Genomic DNA, 21,414 nt, shown 5'->3' with positions numbered 1-21,414 from the left:
ACCATTCAAGGTTTAACATCTCATAGATTGAAGAGCTAGGCATTATTTGTTCTTGATCTAGAAGTTTGACATACAACATGTGTGTATGGGAGGCTGCTAATTAATGCACAATTAGCACAAGTAGCTAGATGTTGTGGATCATATTAATCACTCAAGTGGCATAATTAGTTAGGGACAACATACTTTTGAGCTAGAAGCATGATGTATATCATGAGTAGAAGAAGATGTGTCTAATTAAGGTATAATTACCCCATGAGCAGAAGAAGATGTGTCTAATCAAGGTATAATTACTGCAGGAATGAACTCTTGTGGGTGGCTGATCTCAAGTGGCAAAGGGTTTGCCTGTACGAGCTTGACCTCAACCCTGGCTTTTGAGAACGGATCGAACGTGATGGATGTTGTGAGAGGACCCTCAGATTTTAAGGAAGGAGGAACACTGAAGAGGGTTAAGTGACATTTGCAAGAGAGGGAGAGGTGGAGCTTGGGAGAGTGAGATTTGAAGGTCAGGGGGAACACTAAGACTTGCAAGAGAGAGGAAGACTTGCAAGAGAGAGGGAGAGGTGGAGCTTGGGGGGCCTTTGGGTTACACGAAGAGCTATAGGAGGAAGATTTTTACGAAGAGTTGGCATCCAAAGCCTCCTGCTGCAAGCTTCCCCCCCCGCTACTCGACGCAATTCGAGTCCAATACGTCCGATTCTCTCGCCCCCCGCACAACGCCCACGCCCAAAAAACAGCCATAGCCGCAAACCCTAACGCAGAACACCAATCGTCGGTCTCGCAGAACCAATGCATTGACCCCAATCACTGCATCGCTTCGGAGAGCTTAACAAATTCTAGCAGTCCAGCCAACTGACGTAGCGGTCAGCGTTTCGGCGCCATAGCCCAGAGAGGCCTCAAGCTACGGTAATTGAAGGAACGGCGTCAGTGGCGTTCTTTTCAACACCATAGTATCTCTTCCTGGCTGTAGCACTCGAGAAGCAGAATCTGTAGAAAGGCTAGCGACAGTAGCAGAAAAGAAAGTAGGGTTTGACGCCATAGCCAGCAAGCTCCAATCTACGACGGTTGAAGTAACGGCAGTGGATTCGTCCTCAGTTATCTTTGCTAGCCTTGCCCCTAGATGCTAGCTTGCAGAAGGCCGCAAAAGTTAAGGTTTCTGCTCTGAGACGCAGCGAATATGGAGACGGAGGTGCATATGGAGGATGCCGAGACCGCCTCTAAGGCGGCCAGACCCATCTCTCCCAGCAAACAGCGGCAGCGGAAAAAAGCAGAGGTTTGTAATGAGATTCTGAAACGCCTCCGAGAGTCCGGCAATGAGGCCGTCGATAGCCCGGGTTTCTTCGAAGGCATTCATGCCCATTTCGAGCGCCTACCTGCTAGGTATGGTTTGCGAACATCGAATCATGGTTTTCTTAGCCATTTCGTACATTCAATGTTGGCGTTCATTGCCATTTTTCATCTAGCACCAATGTCTGCATATGTTTGCCTCACAATTCAAGCCATTTTGTAACCTTCCATGTCACCTGGTTTAAGCTATACTACTAGAGAGACCATGTCAAATGTAGATCTCACCATGTTGTAGAGTTTTGGCGCTTAAGCCGTCAGGTGCTGAATTCAGCGCAGAGCCTGGATCATCTCCATTCCATCAAATTTGGTCCGAGGAGGCATGCGGGTGGATCTTTCTGAAGCCACCTTGTACTAGACATCTACTCCTCTACCACCCCTTGCTGCGTTTGTTGACAAAAAATAAAAATAAAAAATTGGGGCTATTTTTGGGAGGAAGAATGACTTGGGTTCAAAGGAATTTACACCGTTAACTTTTTTGGATCCACTGGGACAGTAGCTGCAAGGCTCCTGGGACACATCAAATAACAGCAGTCTTTGAATTAGGAAAAGCATGCTCACTTCAGAGCAGATTTGGACCAGCACTAAAGGGGTTGAATGCGGGTTCCAGCAGGGATCAGCTAAAAATTCAGTTAGTGGGCCTACACAAAATTAGTCAGTGACTGTTTATAATAATATCTGCAAGGGCTCGAGCAACCCTTGTGTAAAGAAAGTTTGTTTTGTTTGGTTTTTTTTTGGAGAGAGAGAGAGAGAGAGTGCATATATGTGGATACTTTTGAAGTTTGAGCCTCCTCTAATTTGTGGACCATATCTTGTTGGTGATATGGTTTTAGGCCTTCGTTCGTTTGGTTTTTTTACACAAATGAAGTCTTATTGATTAGCCTCAAATAAATGAGCATTCGTGGTTGACATTGCTCAGATATGCTTTGGATGTCAATGTTGAGAGAGCTGAAGACGTTTTGACACATAAGCGGTTGCTGGAATTGGCACAAACTCAGGAAAATTGTCCAGTCTTTCATGTTAGGGCTGTCCATGTAAGTTTTAGACTCTTTGTTTCACTCAGCATTTTGAACAGCAGGAAGATTTTAAGTTTTAAAGCTTTTATATTTGGGAAACTAGGTAAGCATGCATGCATGCATGCGTTTTGTGTGTGTGTGTGTGTGTGTGTGTGTGTGTGTGTGTGTGTGTGTGTGTGTGAGAGAGAGAGAGAGAGAGAGAGATTTTATCGTCTAGAAAAGACCTCAAGGGTCTATGAGACCAAATGTTCTATAAAGTATCCATGATAAATAATGAACCATGGAAAAGAAAAACTGCGTGAAAAAATAGCAACATAAGCCAGGATAGCCAGTGTTAGAATAGCATCAACAAGGCAAGAGGCATTACAACCCTGATGTGGGCACCACCACTCTCCTCCACCACGTGTGCTCTCCCAACCCAGCGCTCAACAAAGTACGATGCAAGATATAAAGAGAAAGCTCACGCCCCCCCCCCCCCCCTCCCTTTATATAGGCCAGGGGAGAGAACGTACAAGTTGACTGGTAATAAAGAACACCTAGTGAGATGCAATAAATAACTACAACACCCTCCCCACGGGCTCGATGATGAACCACACGGGCTCGATGATGTCAAAACACCCACAATGGACCTGAAGGCTATACCAAGCTTCAGGGATTTTCACATACGCCAGAAAATGCGGGTGAACGCAAAACGCAAGGTCTACTGTACCATATAATGAGGGCATTACCATGCCCGCACCACGCTGTCACTAGCTCCTCTTTGGTTGGGAGCACGTGAGAGTGAAGCACCGCTATTAGAAGGGAGAATCATCCCCCACGGCCGCTGCATGCACTGTACGAGGATTCGAGTCGGAGTTGGACAAGGAACTGGAATCATCCTTGCCTTTTCGAGAGGCCATAGTGGATGTGCCCTTTCTTCCCGCGGTGATAGCAACGGACCTCCTCCTCCTTTGGAGCCGAGATCAATGCTCCCTGTGCACCACCACCAATCATCATAGGCGACAGCTTGCCCTGAGCCTGCAATACTGACTCTCAAGGAGCAAAGAGGTCAAGTCATCAAAGTCCAAAGCTCTTGACGACACTTGGCACCGCAATGCCTTAGACACCATAGCATAGTCCGGAAGAAGCTTCGTAAGCACAAGAGCACTCAACTGCTTAGTAGATAAAGCAGCAGACAAGGTAAGTAGCTGATCATGGATGGATTTAACTCTCAAGAGGAACAGCTGCATGGATTCTCCCTGAGTAAACTGGAGAGTGTAGAGCTGACCCTGAAGTGTGACAGCCCTCATAGAGGACTGCCTCTCATAAAGCTCCTGCAGCTTCGTCCATACCCCCACAGCCATCTCACATGTCTGAATGCCCTCCTTCGTGAGAGAACGCACCAAAGCGGCCAAGGCCTTCACATCCTTCTCTTCCCAATCAAGTAGTGCCTCAAGAGATAAGCATCCTCCTGCAGCGAAGTCCAGTGCGAAGTTTCCCGTGGCTTGACGGGCTTCAGGGAGTCACCTGTAATCATAGTTAGGTCCCTTAAGTTTCTCATCAGATCCAGTGCACGGAGTCCCATAATAATGATGATGTGCAACGAGAAAAGCAAATGTACAAAGTTGCGTGAGTTGGAGCCGAGAAGCACACGGTGGTTGGATGTGCTAACTAGATGGACGTACCAACCAATCTCTATCTCGTGACGTCCCATACCGCCACGAAGCTACCCTTGCGGGCCTCGAGACTGCTGCTGGCCTTGGTTGCATAAAGCAAGTGCACGTCTGCACTAGATCCAGGCTCCTGACCATAGAGCTCTCACAAAGACACGCGAGACTCTATATGACTAATGACTAACCTTGGCCACCCTTTTATAGGCTCTTGGCCGGTCATCGGGCATACAGACTTGGGTGCCCGTCCGTCCATACTTGGGTGCCCGCCCGTTAGTCTATCCCTAACTCAGCTCGCCAATCAGCGTGCCTAGCTCCAAGCTTCCCCAACCTCGAAGTTAGTCTTGTGTGCGTGTAGCACACGGTAGATACACACTGTGCACATGACACTTTATTTCTAACATTAAACTGGAGACAGTTGCTTACCTCACTATTTGCACCAAATTGATTGTTGCCATGGCACACTAGAATGTCATGTTAACATGGCGTCCTGACTAGTCATGAGACATGATATGTTTGGTATCAACTTGACGCTCTTGAAAGCTCCACCGACTGGCACTACATGTTGAGAGTTATTAGGCATTATCTCCAACACCCTCCTGTAATGCCCAACTCTTGAACATCTGGAGCCCGATCCATGACATGACATGATCACAATCAGAAGCACAAGCTGTTAGTGTAGAGCCCTAGTTAACCTCATGGTGTAATTAGTAGCACAATATTGGTTGTGTAGTCATCTCGGCACTAAGGCCATATCAATCGAATATATAAAACAAGACAAGACAACAACAGTAAGATTACAAGATTTCATGAAGGTTGGTATACTACCCTCCCTCAAGGGCCTTCTAGACATGCTGATGTTACCACCACCTACACATCCTGGGATACTACTCTCTCTCTCTCTTTGGTCCTTGCTGGCCTGTAAAAATTATGAGAATTTCCACGTGAAAGAGGCCTAGCACTAGAGCTAAATCATGGCTTGACAAGATATAGCAGAATAAATGTGCTGAGCACAAAGCACTGTAGTCTTGAAAGTGTAGAAACTAGGCTCAAAAGACAAAGTCTTGTGTGATGTTTGATGAACGAGTTGTGATATCTTGCTTGGATGTTGACTTTCTCGCACACATGACAAGGATACATGAGAATCAGCGTGCATCTGTCAGAATATGCAGCGGAAATGATAACCAAACTTGGGTTGACAAGAGCAAGTAGAATGCAGAAAATAGACAGCACAAGAAACACAGAGAGATAGGTGTGTAAACTCTTCTCTATACACAAGATCCCACAAATAACTGAATGATACAATGGTGGGGGACATGGGGCCTATTTATATGCCCCATGCATGCAGTCGGCCTGCCGTGTAAAAGCTCTCCACGACTGCATACAGCAGTTGGCCAGCAGTAAATGGCCTCCACGACTGTAGGAGCAAGTCGGCCAGCCACCAACACCTCCACGACTGCTGAATATGCAGTCGGCTAGCCACATGACTACTGAATGGACAGTCGGCCAGCCACTAGGTGCTCCTGCCAACCATATGGCATCCATCCACACCATGGAAAAAATGGGAAAAATAGGGAAAAATATGGGGAGTGAGGAAAAATGATAAAACACCTTATACAGGGCGGGCACACCCACAACAGAGGCCCTGGTGTATAAATATAGACAGGAGATGACTTCTAACACCCCTTTCAGCTCCTGGCCTTGAAATCAACCCAAGGGAGCTGGAGTGCCGCCTGAGCATAGCCTGAGGTAAAGACTTCGTAAAGAGGTTCGCTGCATTGTCCTCCGTCGAACATTAAAGTAACAAGATGTCACCAGCCAAGATCTTCTCACGTACAAAGTGATACTGTATCTCTATGTGCTTGGTCCGGGCATGGAAGACCGGGTTCCGAGCAATAGCTATACAACTCTGGTTATCGCACTGGATGACTGTGGGCTCCTTCTGCGGAAACCCAGTCTCGCCTAGCAGCCTCTGCAACCACACAACCTCACAAGCAGCACCACAAGCAGCTCGGTACTCTGCCTCTGTCGAAGAAAGGGCAATAGTTGGCTGCCTCTTGTTGCTCCAAGAAACTGCTCCTGAGCCGAGGGTAAAATTGTATCTTGAAGTAGATCTCCTCGTGTCTGGATCTCCTCCCCAATCTGAGTCACTCCAACCTTGGAGCCTGACTCCATCCCCTCCTGTGTAAAAGAGTCCTAGATCCTTCGTACTCTGTAGATACCGCAAGATCCGCAATCCTGCATCCCAATGAGACTTCAATGGCGTCTGCCATAAAAGAGCTCAACAGCCCCACGGAGAAGCTCAAGTCCAATCTGGTGTTCAGCAACCAGATCAATGAACCAACCAACTTCCGGTATTGCGAGGCATCAACTGGCTCACAAGGATCAGTAACGGTTAACTTTGTGTTCGGGTCCATCGGCGAAGTAATAGACTTGCAGTTCTCCATGCCAAAGCCCTCAAGCAACTCATGAACATACCGTTGTTGAGAGATGAAAAACCCCCTCTGGGTCTGCCAGATCTCCAATCCCAAAAAGAAGTGGAGTAAGCCTAAGTCGGTCATCTCAAACTCCTTTGACAAGGCAGCCTTCGTCACTCTAATGTGCTCCACATGACCGCCAGTGAGAATGAGATCATCCACATAAAGGATGATAAGCGTGACCATGCCACGTTCGCAAAAGAGATACAGGTTTGGATGTGCAACCGATCTCTGAAACCCAGTCCGAATAAAAAAGGAATCAATCTTCTGATTCCAAGCCCTGGGAGCCTGCTTAAGACCATACAAGGCCGTACGTAACCTGTAAACCATCCCTTCAGATCCTGGAACAATAAAGCCTGGAGGCTGCTCAACATACACCTCCTCCTGCAGGTCACCATTAAGGAACGCAGATTTTACATCCATTTGATACACGGGCCACCTCTGAGAAGAAGCAAGGGCAAGAACGGTCCGAATCGTGGACATCCGTGCTGTCGGTGCAAAGGTATCCTCGTAGTAGTCGATGCCTGGCCGCTAAGCATAACCTTTAGTCACAAGTCTGGCTTTGTGTTTGTCCACTGACCCATCAGACACATATTTGGTCTTAAAGACCCATTTGACACCAATGACTGACCGCTTCGACGGCCTCGGTACCAACTCCCAAGTGTTGTTCTTCTCGATGGCATCAAGTTCCACCTGCATGGCTTTTCTCCAAGTGTCCTGTAAGGGCTTCCTTTACGGAAGTGGGCTCTTTGTCCCGCATAATACGAGACATCAAAGCATAGTTCACCTGAAGAAGCTCCGCTGTATTGCTTTTATCTTGAACTCTGTGTGATCTTCGAGGGCCGTCCTCTGTGATCCACTCGGATGGTAGCTCCGTGACACCTGACTCCCGAAGGGTGTCTAACAACCACCTAGGTATCGAACAGATCGTGGAGCCTCCTGTGGTCGCGGGGGCTCTACTCCAGCTGCGGGCTGAGGTTGATCAACTGGAATGATGGTCTGGGAATCATCATCAGACTCCTCTGGATCTCCAAGAAGTGGCGGCTCCTCGAGAGTGGATACTGGAACATGCTCGTCAAAGACCACATCCTGGCTGACAACAATCTCATTCCTGTCTAGATCATACAACCTGGATCCCTTGGAAAGAGAGTTATACCCCACAAATACAAGCTTGCGGGACTTGGAGTCAAGCTTCCCCCTCTGCTTCTTCCGAATTTTTACATACGCGTCACTCCCAAAGACACGGAAGTGCGAGACATTAGGTTTCCTGCCAAAGTATGCCTCAAATGGAGTCATATGGGGTACTGAAGTTGTCGGAGATCGGTTGAGGGTATGGACAGCCGTTGCCACAGCCTCGCCCCAAAGTGGATGAGGAAGATCACGATGCTCCAGCATGGTCCTCGCCATCTCCACCACAATCCTGTTCTTGCGTTCGACAACTCCATTCTCCGAAGGCGATCCAGTATTGGCCAGTTTTCTTTTGATGCCATGATCTGCACAAAATCTGAGAAATACAGTCGAGGAGAATTCACCTCCTTTATCAGCCCTGAGAGTCTTGACCTGAAATCCAGACTCTTTCTCCACCGTCACGTGCCAATCCTTGAACCGAGCAAAAGCTTGGTCCTTCTGGGAAAGAAAGTAGACCCACGTGAATCTGGTACAATCCTCCCAAAGATGGTGTCTGCTGAGGTCCACACAAGTCAGTGTGAATCAACTCCAATGGTTTCGAAGCCCGCCTGGAAGCCTGCTTCGAAAAGGATTCCCTGTGCTGCTCCTTGCCTACTACCAACATATGGCAAGCCAACCACCATCTGGTCTCGGAAAGCTCGCCTCAATGCATCCACATTTAAGTGGCCAAAACGAAAGTGCCACAAATCTCCGACCTGAGAACCTGTCAACGAGGAGAGTGCAGAAAGCTTGTAGATACCATTCTCCACACCGCCTTCCCAAACAACCTGGCCAGTCTCACGGTCCCGTAGAGCGACTGAATGCTCCTCAAATTCCACCCGAAAGCCATTCTTGCATACTTCATGCACTGACAGAAGATGAAAACCCAGAGCAGGGACATAAAGAACACGGGAAGCATGCTTGCCCCCCCTTGCCGTCGGGAATAATCTCCATCCGGCCCTCACTATGTATTGGAATAGTGGAGTTGTCGCCAATAAAGATGCGACCTGACTGCCGTTTTAGATCCAGAAAGAAGTCACGGGATGGAGTCATGTGCCCGGAAGCACCATTGTCAAGAATCCATTCCCGGGTATCCTTCGCGGTGAAGCCAACTGCCTCCTCGCTCGAAGATGATGAAGCGTCAGAGTCCATCATCTCTAAGTGCACAAATGTCAGAGTCTTTGCAGGTGAGGCTGAGGAATCAGCACTCTTCCCTGTCCGCTTAGGACACTTCCTCCAATAGTGGCCTTTCGACCGTTGGCCAGTTAAGGCCTCCGAACCGCCGTTGTGTGGAGGGTTCGTGAAACATTCCTCCTGGTCCAAGACCATTGGCACAAGCTCCTCCCAGGTAATGGTGCTGAGCCTGCCACTCGTAATCAACAAGGAATAGAAAGCAGAATACTAAGTAGGCAAGTGGGACAGCAAAGTGATGGCCATGTCTTCAGATGATATCTCTTTCCAGCTTGAAGGACTTCCTGCTGAAGGGCCTGCAGCTTGTTAATGTGTTCCCGCATCGTCGAGGACTTCGTAGGGTTCATAACGCGCATCTGCACTTCCAAGGAGATCTGTTTCATGGGAGATACCCTGTTATAAAGAGAAGCCAAGTGCTCCCATATGTCTCTCGCCAGCGTCATGTGCTTTACATGATTGATCACTTGTGGTGTGCAGTTGAGGAAAATAAATGACCGGACCCTGGCGTTGACACGATCCCACATGTGTGCCTGTGCCTCTCGGTCCTTCCTCATTGACAGTAACTCCCCTTCCGCTGCTTCCGGCCGTGGAACCCCGATGATGATGAAATCAGCAAGGTCATATGACTCCAGCACAGACTCCATCATGACCTTCCAAATGCCGTAATTGGACCCGTCCAACTGACGGTCCACTGGGAACGTGGGGAGTGTCGGAATCTTCACGTGCTTCTCAGCCATCTCTAGTAAATCTGCCATCGCGCGGGGAGTAAACTGAAAGGGTGGGTGGGTGGGGAAAAAAAATCTGTAAAACCTGCAAGTGGCTGTCCAGCACCTTAGCCCGCCTTTCTCTTGCACCTTCTCTTCCCAAACCGTCCAAAACAGTCCACCAATCAGCAACCTAACGATCCCCCTCTTGCTCAGAAAACTCCCAAGATCTATCACGAGCCTAGGGCTCTGATACCATGTCAGAATATGCAGCGGAAATGATAACCAAACTTGGGTTGACAAGAGCAAGTAGAATGCAGAAAATAGACAGCACAAGAAACACAGAGAGATAGGTGTGTAAACTCTTCTCTATACACAAGATCCCGCAAATAACTGAATGATACAATGGTGGGGGGCATGGGGCCTATTTATATGCCCCATACATGCAGTCGGCCTGCCCTGTAAAAGCTCTCCACGACTGCATACAGCAGTCGGCCAGCAGTAAATGGCCTCCACGACTGTAGGAGCAAGTCGGCCAGCCACCAACACCTCCACGACTGCTGAATATGCAGTCGGCCAGCCACACGACTACGGAATGGACAGTCGGCCAGCCACTAGGTGCTCCTGCCAACCATATGGCATCCATCCACACCATGGAAAAAATGGGAAAAATAGGGAAAAATATGGGGAGTGAGGAAAAATGATAAAACACCTTATACAGGGCGGGCACACCCACAACAGAGGCCCTGGTGTATAAATATAGACAGGAGATGACTTCTAACAGCATCCCGTTTCCCCTCAAGGAACCCCGTTCCTGATTCCCCAAGGACATCGGCTTCCCGTTCCTCGTTCCTGTTTCTGGCAACTATGACACACACACACACATGGCTGTTTTTGTTTCTTTCTTTGGATGGTTTATCTTTATATCTTGGAGTTTTTCAGCTCTAATAGGCACCAAAATTTTCATGGATGATCTCAAATACTTACATAAGGGTTGGGCAAACCTAGAAGGCATGGACTCATAGTTTTTTGAGTAACCTGAACAGTAGACTTTTATGGATATTTAGATTATAGTGAAACCACTTGAGTATTGGGTTAGAGAGTATTGGGTTAGTGATGAAAAACATAAGAATATGCTATGTCTATATTTTACCCTGCTGTTTATTGTCTTACTTTGCTGTCTGGTACTTGTTCTTTTTTTTTCATCTTAAGTGTATTCTCAGTTTCACAATGTACTTATGGTCTCTACACATGTTTGCCTGACCTGTATTTATGGGTTACTCTGAAGATAGGTTCTTCCTATTGGGCTGGAGAACTCAGAAACGACAGTTTTGATGAATCCATCACCAAAGCAGGAAGACTTTTTGGGTGCCATGGGCAGTTTCCGGCCAAGGTATTTTTATTATCAGCTTGTCATTGCAAGTTTGCTTACACAATTTCTTTTGGAGTATTTTCTGTTTTGATTCTTGTTATTAATGTTGGGCTGAAGTGATCTCTGATCTGGATCTTGCTGTGTCTAGTGTACATCCTCCTCCTTCATTTGGGTCCTCTGCCAATTTCGAGGCGCTGGCTCTAGAGCTGCCTAAGCCCTCGGCTGTTGATGATGATAAAGACAGCAGTGGTGGTGGTCGTTCTTTGTCAAGGTAAGAGATGCACTGGAACTAAATTGGATTCCGTGAGGTTTTAAGTTTACTCTTGCTCGGGATACTTTAGCTCCCTGCTTGTGGCAGGGAGGGGTCATCCCTGCACGTCATACATGAACATGTATTTTCCCCGTCTGCCCGTCCGGTTGGTTTTTTTGTTGATGTGTAATTATTCTCCTGAGAGCAACATTTTCGTTCCTAAACCAATTTGCTTTTTTGGGGTTCCAAGGTTTCCTCACATGCCCATGCACGAAGTGACTTTTTCAACATTGGACAAGCCAAAGCTTCTAAGTGAGGTAATGCTGAATTGTATGAAAGGGTTTGAATCTTCACATTTTGAAGGATAATACCTTGTATGCACTGTGATACTGTTGCTTCAGGTTGTTATGTTTTGTGGTAACTATGGGAGTTGCATGTGCAGTTATCTTCCTTGCTTGCAGATGTCGGGTTGAACATCCGAGAAGCTCATGTATTCTCAACAGTTGATGGATACTCCCTAGATGTTTTTGTGGTAGATGGTTGGCCAACTGAGGTAAGGGTTTTACAAGACATAGTTTTAATTAGGCTTATATGTATGCCGATCCACAAGTCAACACATCCTTTCTGAAGGCTCCTATTAGGTCTATAGGAATGCTGTTCCAGTAGTCAACCCATCCTGTCTTAAGGTTCAGGAACCTTGTGTCGGTTTGTGAACCTGAGATTAAAGATGGTTTATTTTGTGGATCGAAGGAGTGAGGGTTGTCTGAGGATATTGGACTTGTTGCTGCATGCAGGATGTACAAGAGTTGCAACAAGCGTTGGAGGCCGCAGTAGCTGAGGTACTTAAATTTCTAGAGTCTGTGCAGTTTTGTTTGAGAAATCTCAAGTGACATGATTCGTCTTCAATAATTGTATGACATGGCCAGACTCCATGATAGAATGATAACGTTGATTATATATTCAATAGCTGCCTGACCATGTGCCCCTATTGTGGTGCTTACTGCCTTCATGCTTCACAAGTGACATGATTCTTCTTCAATAATATGACATGGTCCATGATAGAATGACAACGTTGATTATATATTCAATAGCTGCCTGACCATGTGCCCCTATTGTGGTGCATACTGGCTTTATGCTGAAGCATTTTCAAGGTTGTTGCAATTCCATCAGCCACCTGTACTAATGCTGGAAGAGATGAGCTCCTATTCTTTCAGTACCACAACATAAGTGTGAGATGACCCTCCTCCAAGTTGCCTGGACAAGTGCCCACTGCCTTTACTTTTTTTTTTTGGGGTATTAATGAGCGTTCAATCACTGGATTTCTCTCTAACAGAAACACTTTTCAATTGAAATTGAACACGCTAGTTAGAAGTATCGAACACAAACATTGAAAATCCACGATAAATTGAGTGTTTTACATTTCTTTCCAAAATAGATATGTAGTTATAGAGGATGTTAGATCATCTGATACTATTGATGCTGAGAGCTACAACCCAAATGACTTAATAGAATAGTCTACATAATAAGGAAATTACATGCCCTTACCACACCCACATGAGCCAGTACTTATTATTAACATTCTAAAATAACCATAATCCAGAATGCATATGGAAAGGGTTCCATTTAAATGAACTTTTATCTCCATGCAGAAAGTAGTTTGGACAAGGGTTTCTCCAGCATCATCTCCTACCAAGCCGATGCCACAAGCTAAGACTCCAGACGTGGAGTTTTTGAGGATCCCATCTGATGGCATTGATGACTGGGAGATTGATCATAGTCAATTGAAATTCAGCCATAAGGTGGCAAGTGGATCATTTGGAGATCTGTAAGATACTCCAGTCTTTATTGAAGTGGCTCTTCTTTTTGTGATGTGTGTTTTTAACATGGTAGCAAGCTTTTTGAATGAGTTTAAATAAATTACAGGTTCAGGGGTACATATTGTGGACAAGATGTGGCCATCAAAATTTTGAAACCGGAGCGATTGAACAAAGATTTGCAAAGAGAATTTGCTCAGGAAGTCTATATCATGAGGTACTTATAAACATGTGTATATCAATGCTTTGCCTTGCTCCTTCCTCTTATTGTATGCATGTGAAGGGCAACAGAGGTTGTACATGCTCCTGCAGCTGGCTTCTTCTAGAGCTACTCTCTTGTGTTGGGTGTGGGTTTACTTGCAAAGCTTCAAATCGTGACTTCATTAAGCATACATAGACTACATGCACTCATGTCATCAGCACCCAAGAGTGGGTGCAGATGCATGCTTAAAGACATGTCCATTTTAGTGGACAAATCTTCATGGATAAAACATACCAAGTTTCTATCACTGCTTTGGAGATGTAGGGCAGACTCAGCCATGATGAAGGCCAGCACTATTAGAGATCACACATGCACTTGCACACACATGGAATTAAAACCTAAACTTTCCTTTGGTATGTGCTTCTTCCAAAGTAGATTTGCAAACTCAACTACTTAGGTTGCCATTGCTACCAAATTTAGAAAAGAGTCTTATGGTTGTAGACCATTTGGACTTTTGATCTAGTCCTCCTAAAATAAGACTATATTATGTTTGTTAATTAACACTAGCGTATTATGCCACAGCATGAACTAGCTCACGAGAGACCATTTTCCGCTTGTCTGGTGCCTTGAATAAGTCTGGGATTAAGGATGTCCCTGCTGTCCTGTGCAACAGGCTTAGCCAGTGAGATTTTGATAATCCTTTTAATAACAAACAATAATTATGTGGGATAGAATGCGTGACAGATTTATGCATGTGTATAGATGCACTGAGTTTGCTATGTACACTGCACCTGTGTATATTTTTACTCTGATAGATCTGTTTTTATCTGATTGTGGCATCTTAACTGTTTTTCAGGAAAGTTCGTCACAAGAATGTCGTGCAGTTTATTGGTGCATGCACTCGGCCTCCTAACCTTTGCATTGTAACAGGTGAAATTTCTTACATGATACACTAAGCTAAATGTTGCCACTGAATACATATCCTTCATATAAGGGGTAGTTTTTCTGAGGTGCTAGAGTAGCTGCTATGTGGTGTTGCATATTAAGATGCTTCCCTGCTTAAAGTGTGGTCTGATGGTAACAGAGTTCATGTCGGGAGGAAGTGTTTATGACCACCTGCACAAGCACAAAGCTGTGTTCAAGCTGCCAACGCTTCTCAGAGTAGCAATTGATGTTTCAAAAGGAATGGATTATCTGCATCAGAGTAACATCATACACAGAGATCTGAAGGCAGCAAATCTTTTGATGGATGAGCATGAGGTAAGAGAGAAACCTTGGAAGCATGGCTCCTCTTTGTTTATCCAAGGAATTTTTGATTTTGGGATAGGGGTAAGGTTGCCTTTATCTTCTGTGATTTGTGGACGCAAAGGGCTTACAGTGAATTGCCTCTAATGAGGTCATATACTCATGTTCCTTACATCTGAAGCAAGTAAGAATTGAAGGTTGAAAAGTTTATAAATGGTGTATCAATCCAGGTTATCAAAGTTGCTGATTTTGGAGTGGCCCGTGTCCAAGCTCAAAGTGGTGTAATGACAGCAGAGACTGGTACCTACAGATGGATGGCTCCTGAGGTAATCTCCCTTGTCATTGCACCCGAAGCTCGTGTATTGAAAGGTTACATGCGCACATGCTCGCCTGCTGGTCCAGTTATTATTCTATTCTGGCTGCATTGACGTTATGGTATTCAATAGGTCATTGAACACCGACCTTACGATCGCAAGGCAGATGTGTTCAGCTTTGGTATAGTGTTATGGGAGCTGTTGACTGGCAAGGTATGGTATGCAGACTCAATGACCTGTGGTTACATTCCCATTCTATTTTGGTAGTTGCTGTGTATGCTTGTTTGTTGATATGCATAGTGCTATGCCTGCTGTAAACTGAGTTTTTCTCTTTGCAGCTACCATATGATTATCTGACTCCCTTGCAAGCTGCAGTTGGGGTGGTGCAAAAGGTATCTGCATTCTTTTGAGTAGTTTTCTTTCATTTCTTGGGACGTTAAAAAATGCATAGGCTTGGGCAAAACATGAGTATGTGACCTGAATTCAAATACAAAATCCTATGTAAGGATAGAGTGCTCAAACAGTGTCCAAACACTGGTCTTTATGTGCAAAAGAGTTGATGGTGTGTCTTACGTATAATTTACACAGGGTTTGCGGCCTACTATCCCCAAGAACATCCATCCGAGACTTGCAGAGCTACTTCCGACATGCTGGCAACAGGATCCAGCTGAACGGCCAGAATTTTCCGAGATAACGGCAATTCTTCAGGACATCCTGAAAGAGGTCCGTGTGTGACTTTCAAGGTTATTTTGACTCTCCAAAAAAGGGGGGTACCACTACATGAGACCACACTTTACTGTAATAGACCTTGCACTGACCATGGTGCCATGACTTTGCAGGTTGCCGAAGAGGAAAAAAAAGAGAAGAAAGGAGGGGGGTTCTTCTCGGCTTTGAAGAGAACCTCTCATTGAGTAGGCTAACTTTTAGCTGCATTTTACTTGCATTTTTATTGGTTTGCAGCATTGGTTTCACATTGAGTGTGCTGCTACTGCTTTGTTCTTTTGCGTCCAAGGAGACAGTGCAAACATTGTTGGGCTAGCAAGGTTGCTAAGCATTGTGCATGATGTACATGTTTGAGATAAGAGAGCTACCTAGTGAAGCAACATCACATACTATTATTATTCTTGTTTCTCTCATTGAAGATTACTGCTTAAGTGCAGACAGTTGGAATTGACAAATCTCAAAAAAAGCAAAGGTAACCCAGGCTTGTATGAGATATGCATATATAATGAAATTGGTAATTGCCTGGAATTTTACATACTTCGTGCCCCAGTCTGTGAAGCCAGATGATCTACCACTGGGATATCTCACTCACCTCTTCTGAGATTAGAATTGTTGAGTCCACATGACATGAGAAGCTGTATATGCATACGCCTGCATGCCCATGAAGTGTTGGGTACTGGATGGGAATTGGAAACCCTTGCATACGGATTGGATAAAGTTGCCAACAGTGTGGTGTCTGTTAGTGGACTCGGTAGGTCGCAGCACTTTTTCAGTGTTGGGAGGGGCCATGCACACAATTTTCAAAGTAAACATTCTAGGTCTCCACACATGAGCACGTGATAAGCATAGGCAGTTTCGGTAAAGCTCCATGCTAGGATCACGGGTTTAAATTTAAATGAGTACATGTTGGAGTTGGTATGAGCTTGGATGCACAAAATGCTCACCCGAAAAAGGCTCCAAGAATTACATTGACTTATCCTTGGCCCATTGGGCAAGGGAGTGGAACTTGGGAAGGACATCTTGTTGAGCCGCGGGGAGCTGCTTGTAAGAATGTGAAAGGAAACACATGGTGAAATCATACATATTTATTTCCTCACAAAAGGATTGTTTTAGAGGTGCTGGATAGCAAAAGCGTTGGGACATTGTGATATGAGGCCTTGAGTGAGTCACTCTATCCTTAATGTAGTTTACGATGTCAGATTATTGGTAGGTAGAGGGTTAGGGGTCTCACAATCTAGTATCAAAGCTAAGCCATGTTGAGATTTGAGAATATTGTCTAAGGATATGATTTCATCACATGATTCGTGACGTTGAAACTAAAACTTAGTTTTTTACCGGGTTTCTCTTTAGATTGAGCAACATATGATGAGGCCTTACTTATCAAGAGTCCTTGGGCTTTCAACTAAAGATGACATGGTAATGTTTACTTGCCAACATCTTCTTTTGTTAGTTGAATGTTTATTAACCACTCCTTTGGTTATCATGGTTTCGCTCACTTGATCTCCTATAAAGCACTTTGCCATCTTACCATGCAAATGGGCACTTAACTTTTGTAAGATGATGTCGGAACATATCAAGTAGTCTTACTATGTGTTTCCTATGTTCCAGTGCATAGTAAGGATTGTTTTAGTTGGATCTTCTTGGAGAGTTGTTGAGATATCCAAGCGTTGGGACATTGTGATATGAGGCCTTGAGTAAAGTCACTTTGTCCTTAATGTAGTTTTTGATATTAGATTATTTGGTAGTTAGAGGGTTAGGGGTCTCGCAATTGGTATGAGAGCTAAGCTAGGTTGAGATTTTTGTAAGGATATGATTTTATCACACGATTCGTGATCTTGAAACTAAAACTTACAGCATTTTATTGGGTTTCTCTTTAGATGAAGCAGCAAATGATGAGGCCTTATCAGGAGTCTCCATGGGCTAAGGAGTGTTCACCTTCTAGAATCTTATTTTGTAGTTGGATGTTTGTTAACCACTCTCTTGGTTATCATGGTTTCACTCACTTGATCTATCGTAAAGCACTTTGTTATCTTATTACGCGATTGGGCACTTAACTTTTGCAAGACGACATTGGAACATATAAAGTTGCTTTACTGTGTGCTTAATGTTAGATAGTAAAAGTCTATGGACTAAGTGTAGATAGTGGCTTAAGGTTAATAATAGAGGTCGGACCTTTTTAAAGTTTGGTCGGCCTAGTGTGAAAACTAGTCATTTGTTCATTTTTTACAATAAGCAACACACAATCATTTCCTTGCAATAGTTTTCTTGTGAGCTTCTCCGTCTTCACTTTTATTGTTTGCTTACATGCTATTGAATCTTGCTTGATGGTTGAATGCTAGATTAGGTTTGATTGTATATATTCTTCTTGCATTAGCTTTCTCTTCTTCCCTTGCCTTAGCTTTCTCTTCTTCCCTTGCATTAGCTTTCTCTTCTTCCCTTGCCTTTTGTGAGAGAGAACCATCGTGAAGGCGGATCTCTTGTTGCCTTCATCAAGATATAGAGAGCTCTTCCTTCATCTCTTTGGAAAGAAGCATTTTGTTGTGACAATGGAGTGAGGGCATAATAGACAAGCTAGCACACTCACATGGGAGTTGTAGATTATGCCTCCAAGGCAAAATCCAACGACACATGCTTCGGTAAGACTAAGGTAAGCTCTTGGCTTGAACATATTTGGCGTTCATGCTGGGGAGTAGCCTAGGGCTTAGCTCTATTTTTCTATCCATTCTAAGTTATTGGGATCGCCTAATATTGCCCGGTGTTGATTATGAGGTCACTCTCCAATTAGAGCTTTGGATGTGTTTGTTATTGTGTTTGATTTTGATGTGGAGTTTATTTTGCATTATGGCATTCTATTTTCAATTGTTGGTAGAACAAAACCTTGGTTTTTTGGTGATTTGTACGAAATTAAAGCCCGAGCCTTAGATCATTGCTTTAATCTAAGAATTAGCTTAATAATTACGATCAAGAGTGGAATCCACTTAAAAACCATGAGCATTCAGCTCCATTAGGTCGAATTAGAGTGGGATTGTTATTTTTTCTTCGTACATTTCATATTTTTTCATATTTTGTTCATGCATTGTTAAATTGGTAGAGTAGAAGCATGCAAAACGATCTAAAAACAATCTAAAAATTTCTTAATTAGTTGCATCACAACCATCAATTAGGATTAAAAATATTAATCACTCTATTAAGTTTTAAAAATCATTAAAATCACAAAATCAAGTCGAACTAGCTCTTGGGTAGGGGAAGTGAGTCCATAGTCCCACACAAAAAGATGCGAGTCTAGACATGTGAAAGTCGTGAGTGAGTCTGGACATATGAGCCATGAGCTGTGAGCTTGGACATGTGAGCGTGCATACCTTAGGCTCGAGATGTGAGTCTAGAGGTAGGTACACCTAATATTGCCATAAAGACTCGTATGGACATACCTACCCATGTCCTTGGAAGATTTTCTTGTCACACAATTTGTACCAGCTACAAATTTTAAGGAAAATTATTGTCCTTTGTAATTATTGGAGAATTAAGTACACTTATTATCAATGATTACACACCAACCCTGTCATCATCAATAGGTCTAGTTCCTAGATTTTCGTGTCCCAAGGAGACCTATTTCATACAAGGGAAGTACGTGAGCTTGCATACGTGAATCTAGACATGTACACTTGTATATGTAAGCTTGGAGACATGAGCCTAGAGACGTGAACTTATAAACATGGGTCCACACACGTGAACCTACAAACGTGAGCTTATAGACGTGAGCCTAGAGACATGAGTCTAGAGACGTGAACCTGGACATGTGAGCCTAGCAAATTTTTTTAAAAAAGAACAACTAAAAAAAAGTAAAAAACCATGCGAGTTTGATCTGGTATTGGAAACAACAATACAATCAATTGCAGCACATCAAACCACACTTTCTCAAACCCACCAAGCTTTCAATCTTAGCAAACAACTAGCACTCAACAAAGTGCTCTCCTGTTAAAAGGCTAGATTCCTTCGGATTCACCTTAAGGGAGGAGCCTTGGGAGGAAATGAGCCAACGAAACAGAGATCTGAGCGTCTTAAATATTATGTTAACATCTTAAATTTTATGAAAAAAGGCATTCAATTGCTCTATTTTTGGGCGTACCTCCAGTGAAGGAGCAGGAGTATGGCCAGGAACCTGAGGGTTTGCTTCCACTAGAAGCCGTCAAACCATGTCAAAGACGCCACAAATGTTTGAATGTCAATCCTTATCTGGGTTTAACCCAAGCCAACCATGACCAATAAACAGCCCAAGATCCGTAGTTACAATAATCAAGACATGTCTCTTTTGATGTACCACCAAAGATGTATCTTAGGTTTAGCCGGCCATGACCAAGAAACAACCCAAGAATTATAGTTACAATAATTGAGACATGTCTCTTTCCTATACCACTAGGGGCGTATATTCCACAGTACACACTATAGCAAGCGCACATAATGCAAGCATGGTCCTGCTCTCCACAAGAGCCCATTATAGAAGTGCCTTTACCATAGAACCAAGTTCCAGTTCTTCTCCATTTCGATGAGGAACATGGAATACGAAGAAGGGTAAAGAGCCAATGTCCGGGACTACCTCAAACCAAAGGAATCCTCCGTGAGAGCAATCTCATAATGTGTTCTCAGTCGTAGATCGATCCATCAGGCTAGTGTAGGACAAGTGCCATTGGAAACCCCACAGCCCAACCCCATAGTGCAAGAGATCCCATACCCTTAAACAGAGGGTCTCACACAACCACCTCCTTACATTCCACTGCCACGTGTAACCCTGCAACCCAGCAACTCCATAGCGCAAGAGATCCCGTACCCTGAAACAGAGGGTCTCCTACAACCACCTCCTTACGTTCCACCGAATAGACTGAAGACATGTTGAGGATGGAGTTTGAAATAGGAATGGGGGTTACAACTAACATAGCACCTTGAGGCGTAGAGTTGGGTAAAACCAAGCCAATCCACATCTGAAGGATGATGATCAAATTTGATGGAACTAGAGATCCCATTCAGTACCTAGAGAACTTTGATCAAATTTGTGAGGCCATGGGATGGATTGATGATCCCACCAAGATCTATTTATTCAGACTTTACCTTGAAGGAAAAGCAAGCTAGTGGTTTAGGTCTCCAAACACACTTGAAAAGGTTAGCTACTACGAGGTCTTGAGACACTCTCATAATGGGATTTTCGCCCAATGGAGCTAGATGGAGCCTAATTGAACATACTTATAACTTCAAATAGGAGGAGGGAGAAACCATGTGGGACTACATTGCTAGAACTAAGACATGCAGCACCCACGAAAAGATTGGATGATCTATTACTCATTGATCGATTTCTCATCAGTCTTAAGAGCAAGAGGCTTCATGACCATCTCTACGAGTCTAGGCACATCATCTTCGATGTGAGTGCTGATGTGGCAATAGATGTAGTGGATAACCTACTAGACAAGGATGTAGAAGTCATCTATCCGAACCAAGGGATAAGGGATACACCATCTAAAGCCTCTAGAGTCCTAGTTAAGAAATGAGCATGGACGAGTTAGCAAAGAATTTGCTCAATCATTTAGGCTAGCAATGGTAGGGCTAGCCCCAAGGGAAAGCTCAAGGCTAGCCCTCGCTAGCACCAAGGGAAACCTCAAGGCTAGACCTCACTAGCACCTCAAGCAAAACACCGGCATCTATTGATGCAAAGATTAAGACCTTCATGCTAAGCTTCCATCACACATTCATGGTGATGGATTTTTAGAGAAGAGGGTCATACACCATGATTCTCAGAAGGCCTTACATGAGAGCCATAAGGTTGATTCACGATTGGGAAACTAATTATATTTATATACACAAGGATAACTAGTCCTTGAAAATAAACTTGAAAACAGGGAAGACTCATCCCATGGGTCGAGGAATTCTCGCTTAATGAGTGACACAACCGCTCGGACCGCT

The 21,414-nt window shown here is 44.4% G+C and overlaps 1 protein-coding gene across 1 annotated transcript; it reads left to right on the top strand.

Moving 5' to 3' along the window:
• Positions 1-524: 524 nt before the first annotated feature.
• LOC147636862 (serine/threonine-protein kinase STY46-like) lies at positions 525-15,993 on the top strand. Its single transcript, XM_086800436.1, has 16 exons — positions 525-1,377; positions 2,261-2,375; positions 10,838-10,938; positions 11,066-11,188; positions 11,418-11,484; positions 11,610-11,720; positions 11,962-12,006; positions 12,817-12,992; positions 13,091-13,198; positions 14,040-14,113; positions 14,268-14,443; positions 14,659-14,754; positions 14,875-14,955; positions 15,081-15,134; positions 15,331-15,465; positions 15,582-15,993. Exons 1-16 carry the CDS (start codon positions 1,175-1,177, stop codon positions 15,651-15,653), a joined length of 1,737 nt encoding a protein of 578 aa, XP_086656562.1. The 5' UTR covers positions 525-1,174; the 3' UTR covers positions 15,654-15,993.
• The last annotated feature ends 5,421 nt before the right edge of the window (positions 15,994-21,414 follow it).

This window comes from Cibotium barometz, chromosome 7, assembly GCF_041138505.1.
Source record: "Cibotium barometz isolate CiBa-2024 chromosome 7, ASM4113850v1, whole genome shotgun sequence".
NCBI classification, from domain to species: Eukaryota; Viridiplantae; Streptophyta; class Polypodiopsida; order Cyatheales; family Cibotiaceae; genus Cibotium; species Cibotium barometz.
This window is presented reverse-complemented; position numbering and strand designations above follow the sequence as displayed.

Coding starts and splice junctions, on each gene's coding strand:
- LOC147636862 (XM_086800436.1), top strand. CDS start 1,175: ATGGAGACGGAGGTGCATATGGAGGATGCCGAGACCGCCTCTAAGGCG. Junction 11,189..11,417: donor GGTGGTCGTTCTTTGTCAAG/GTAAGAGATGCA, acceptor TGGGGTTCCAAG/GTTTCCTCACATGCCCATGC. Junction 14,755..14,874: donor ACAGATGGATGGCTCCTGAG/GTAATCTCCCTT, acceptor GGTATTCAATAG/GTCATTGAACACCGACCTTA.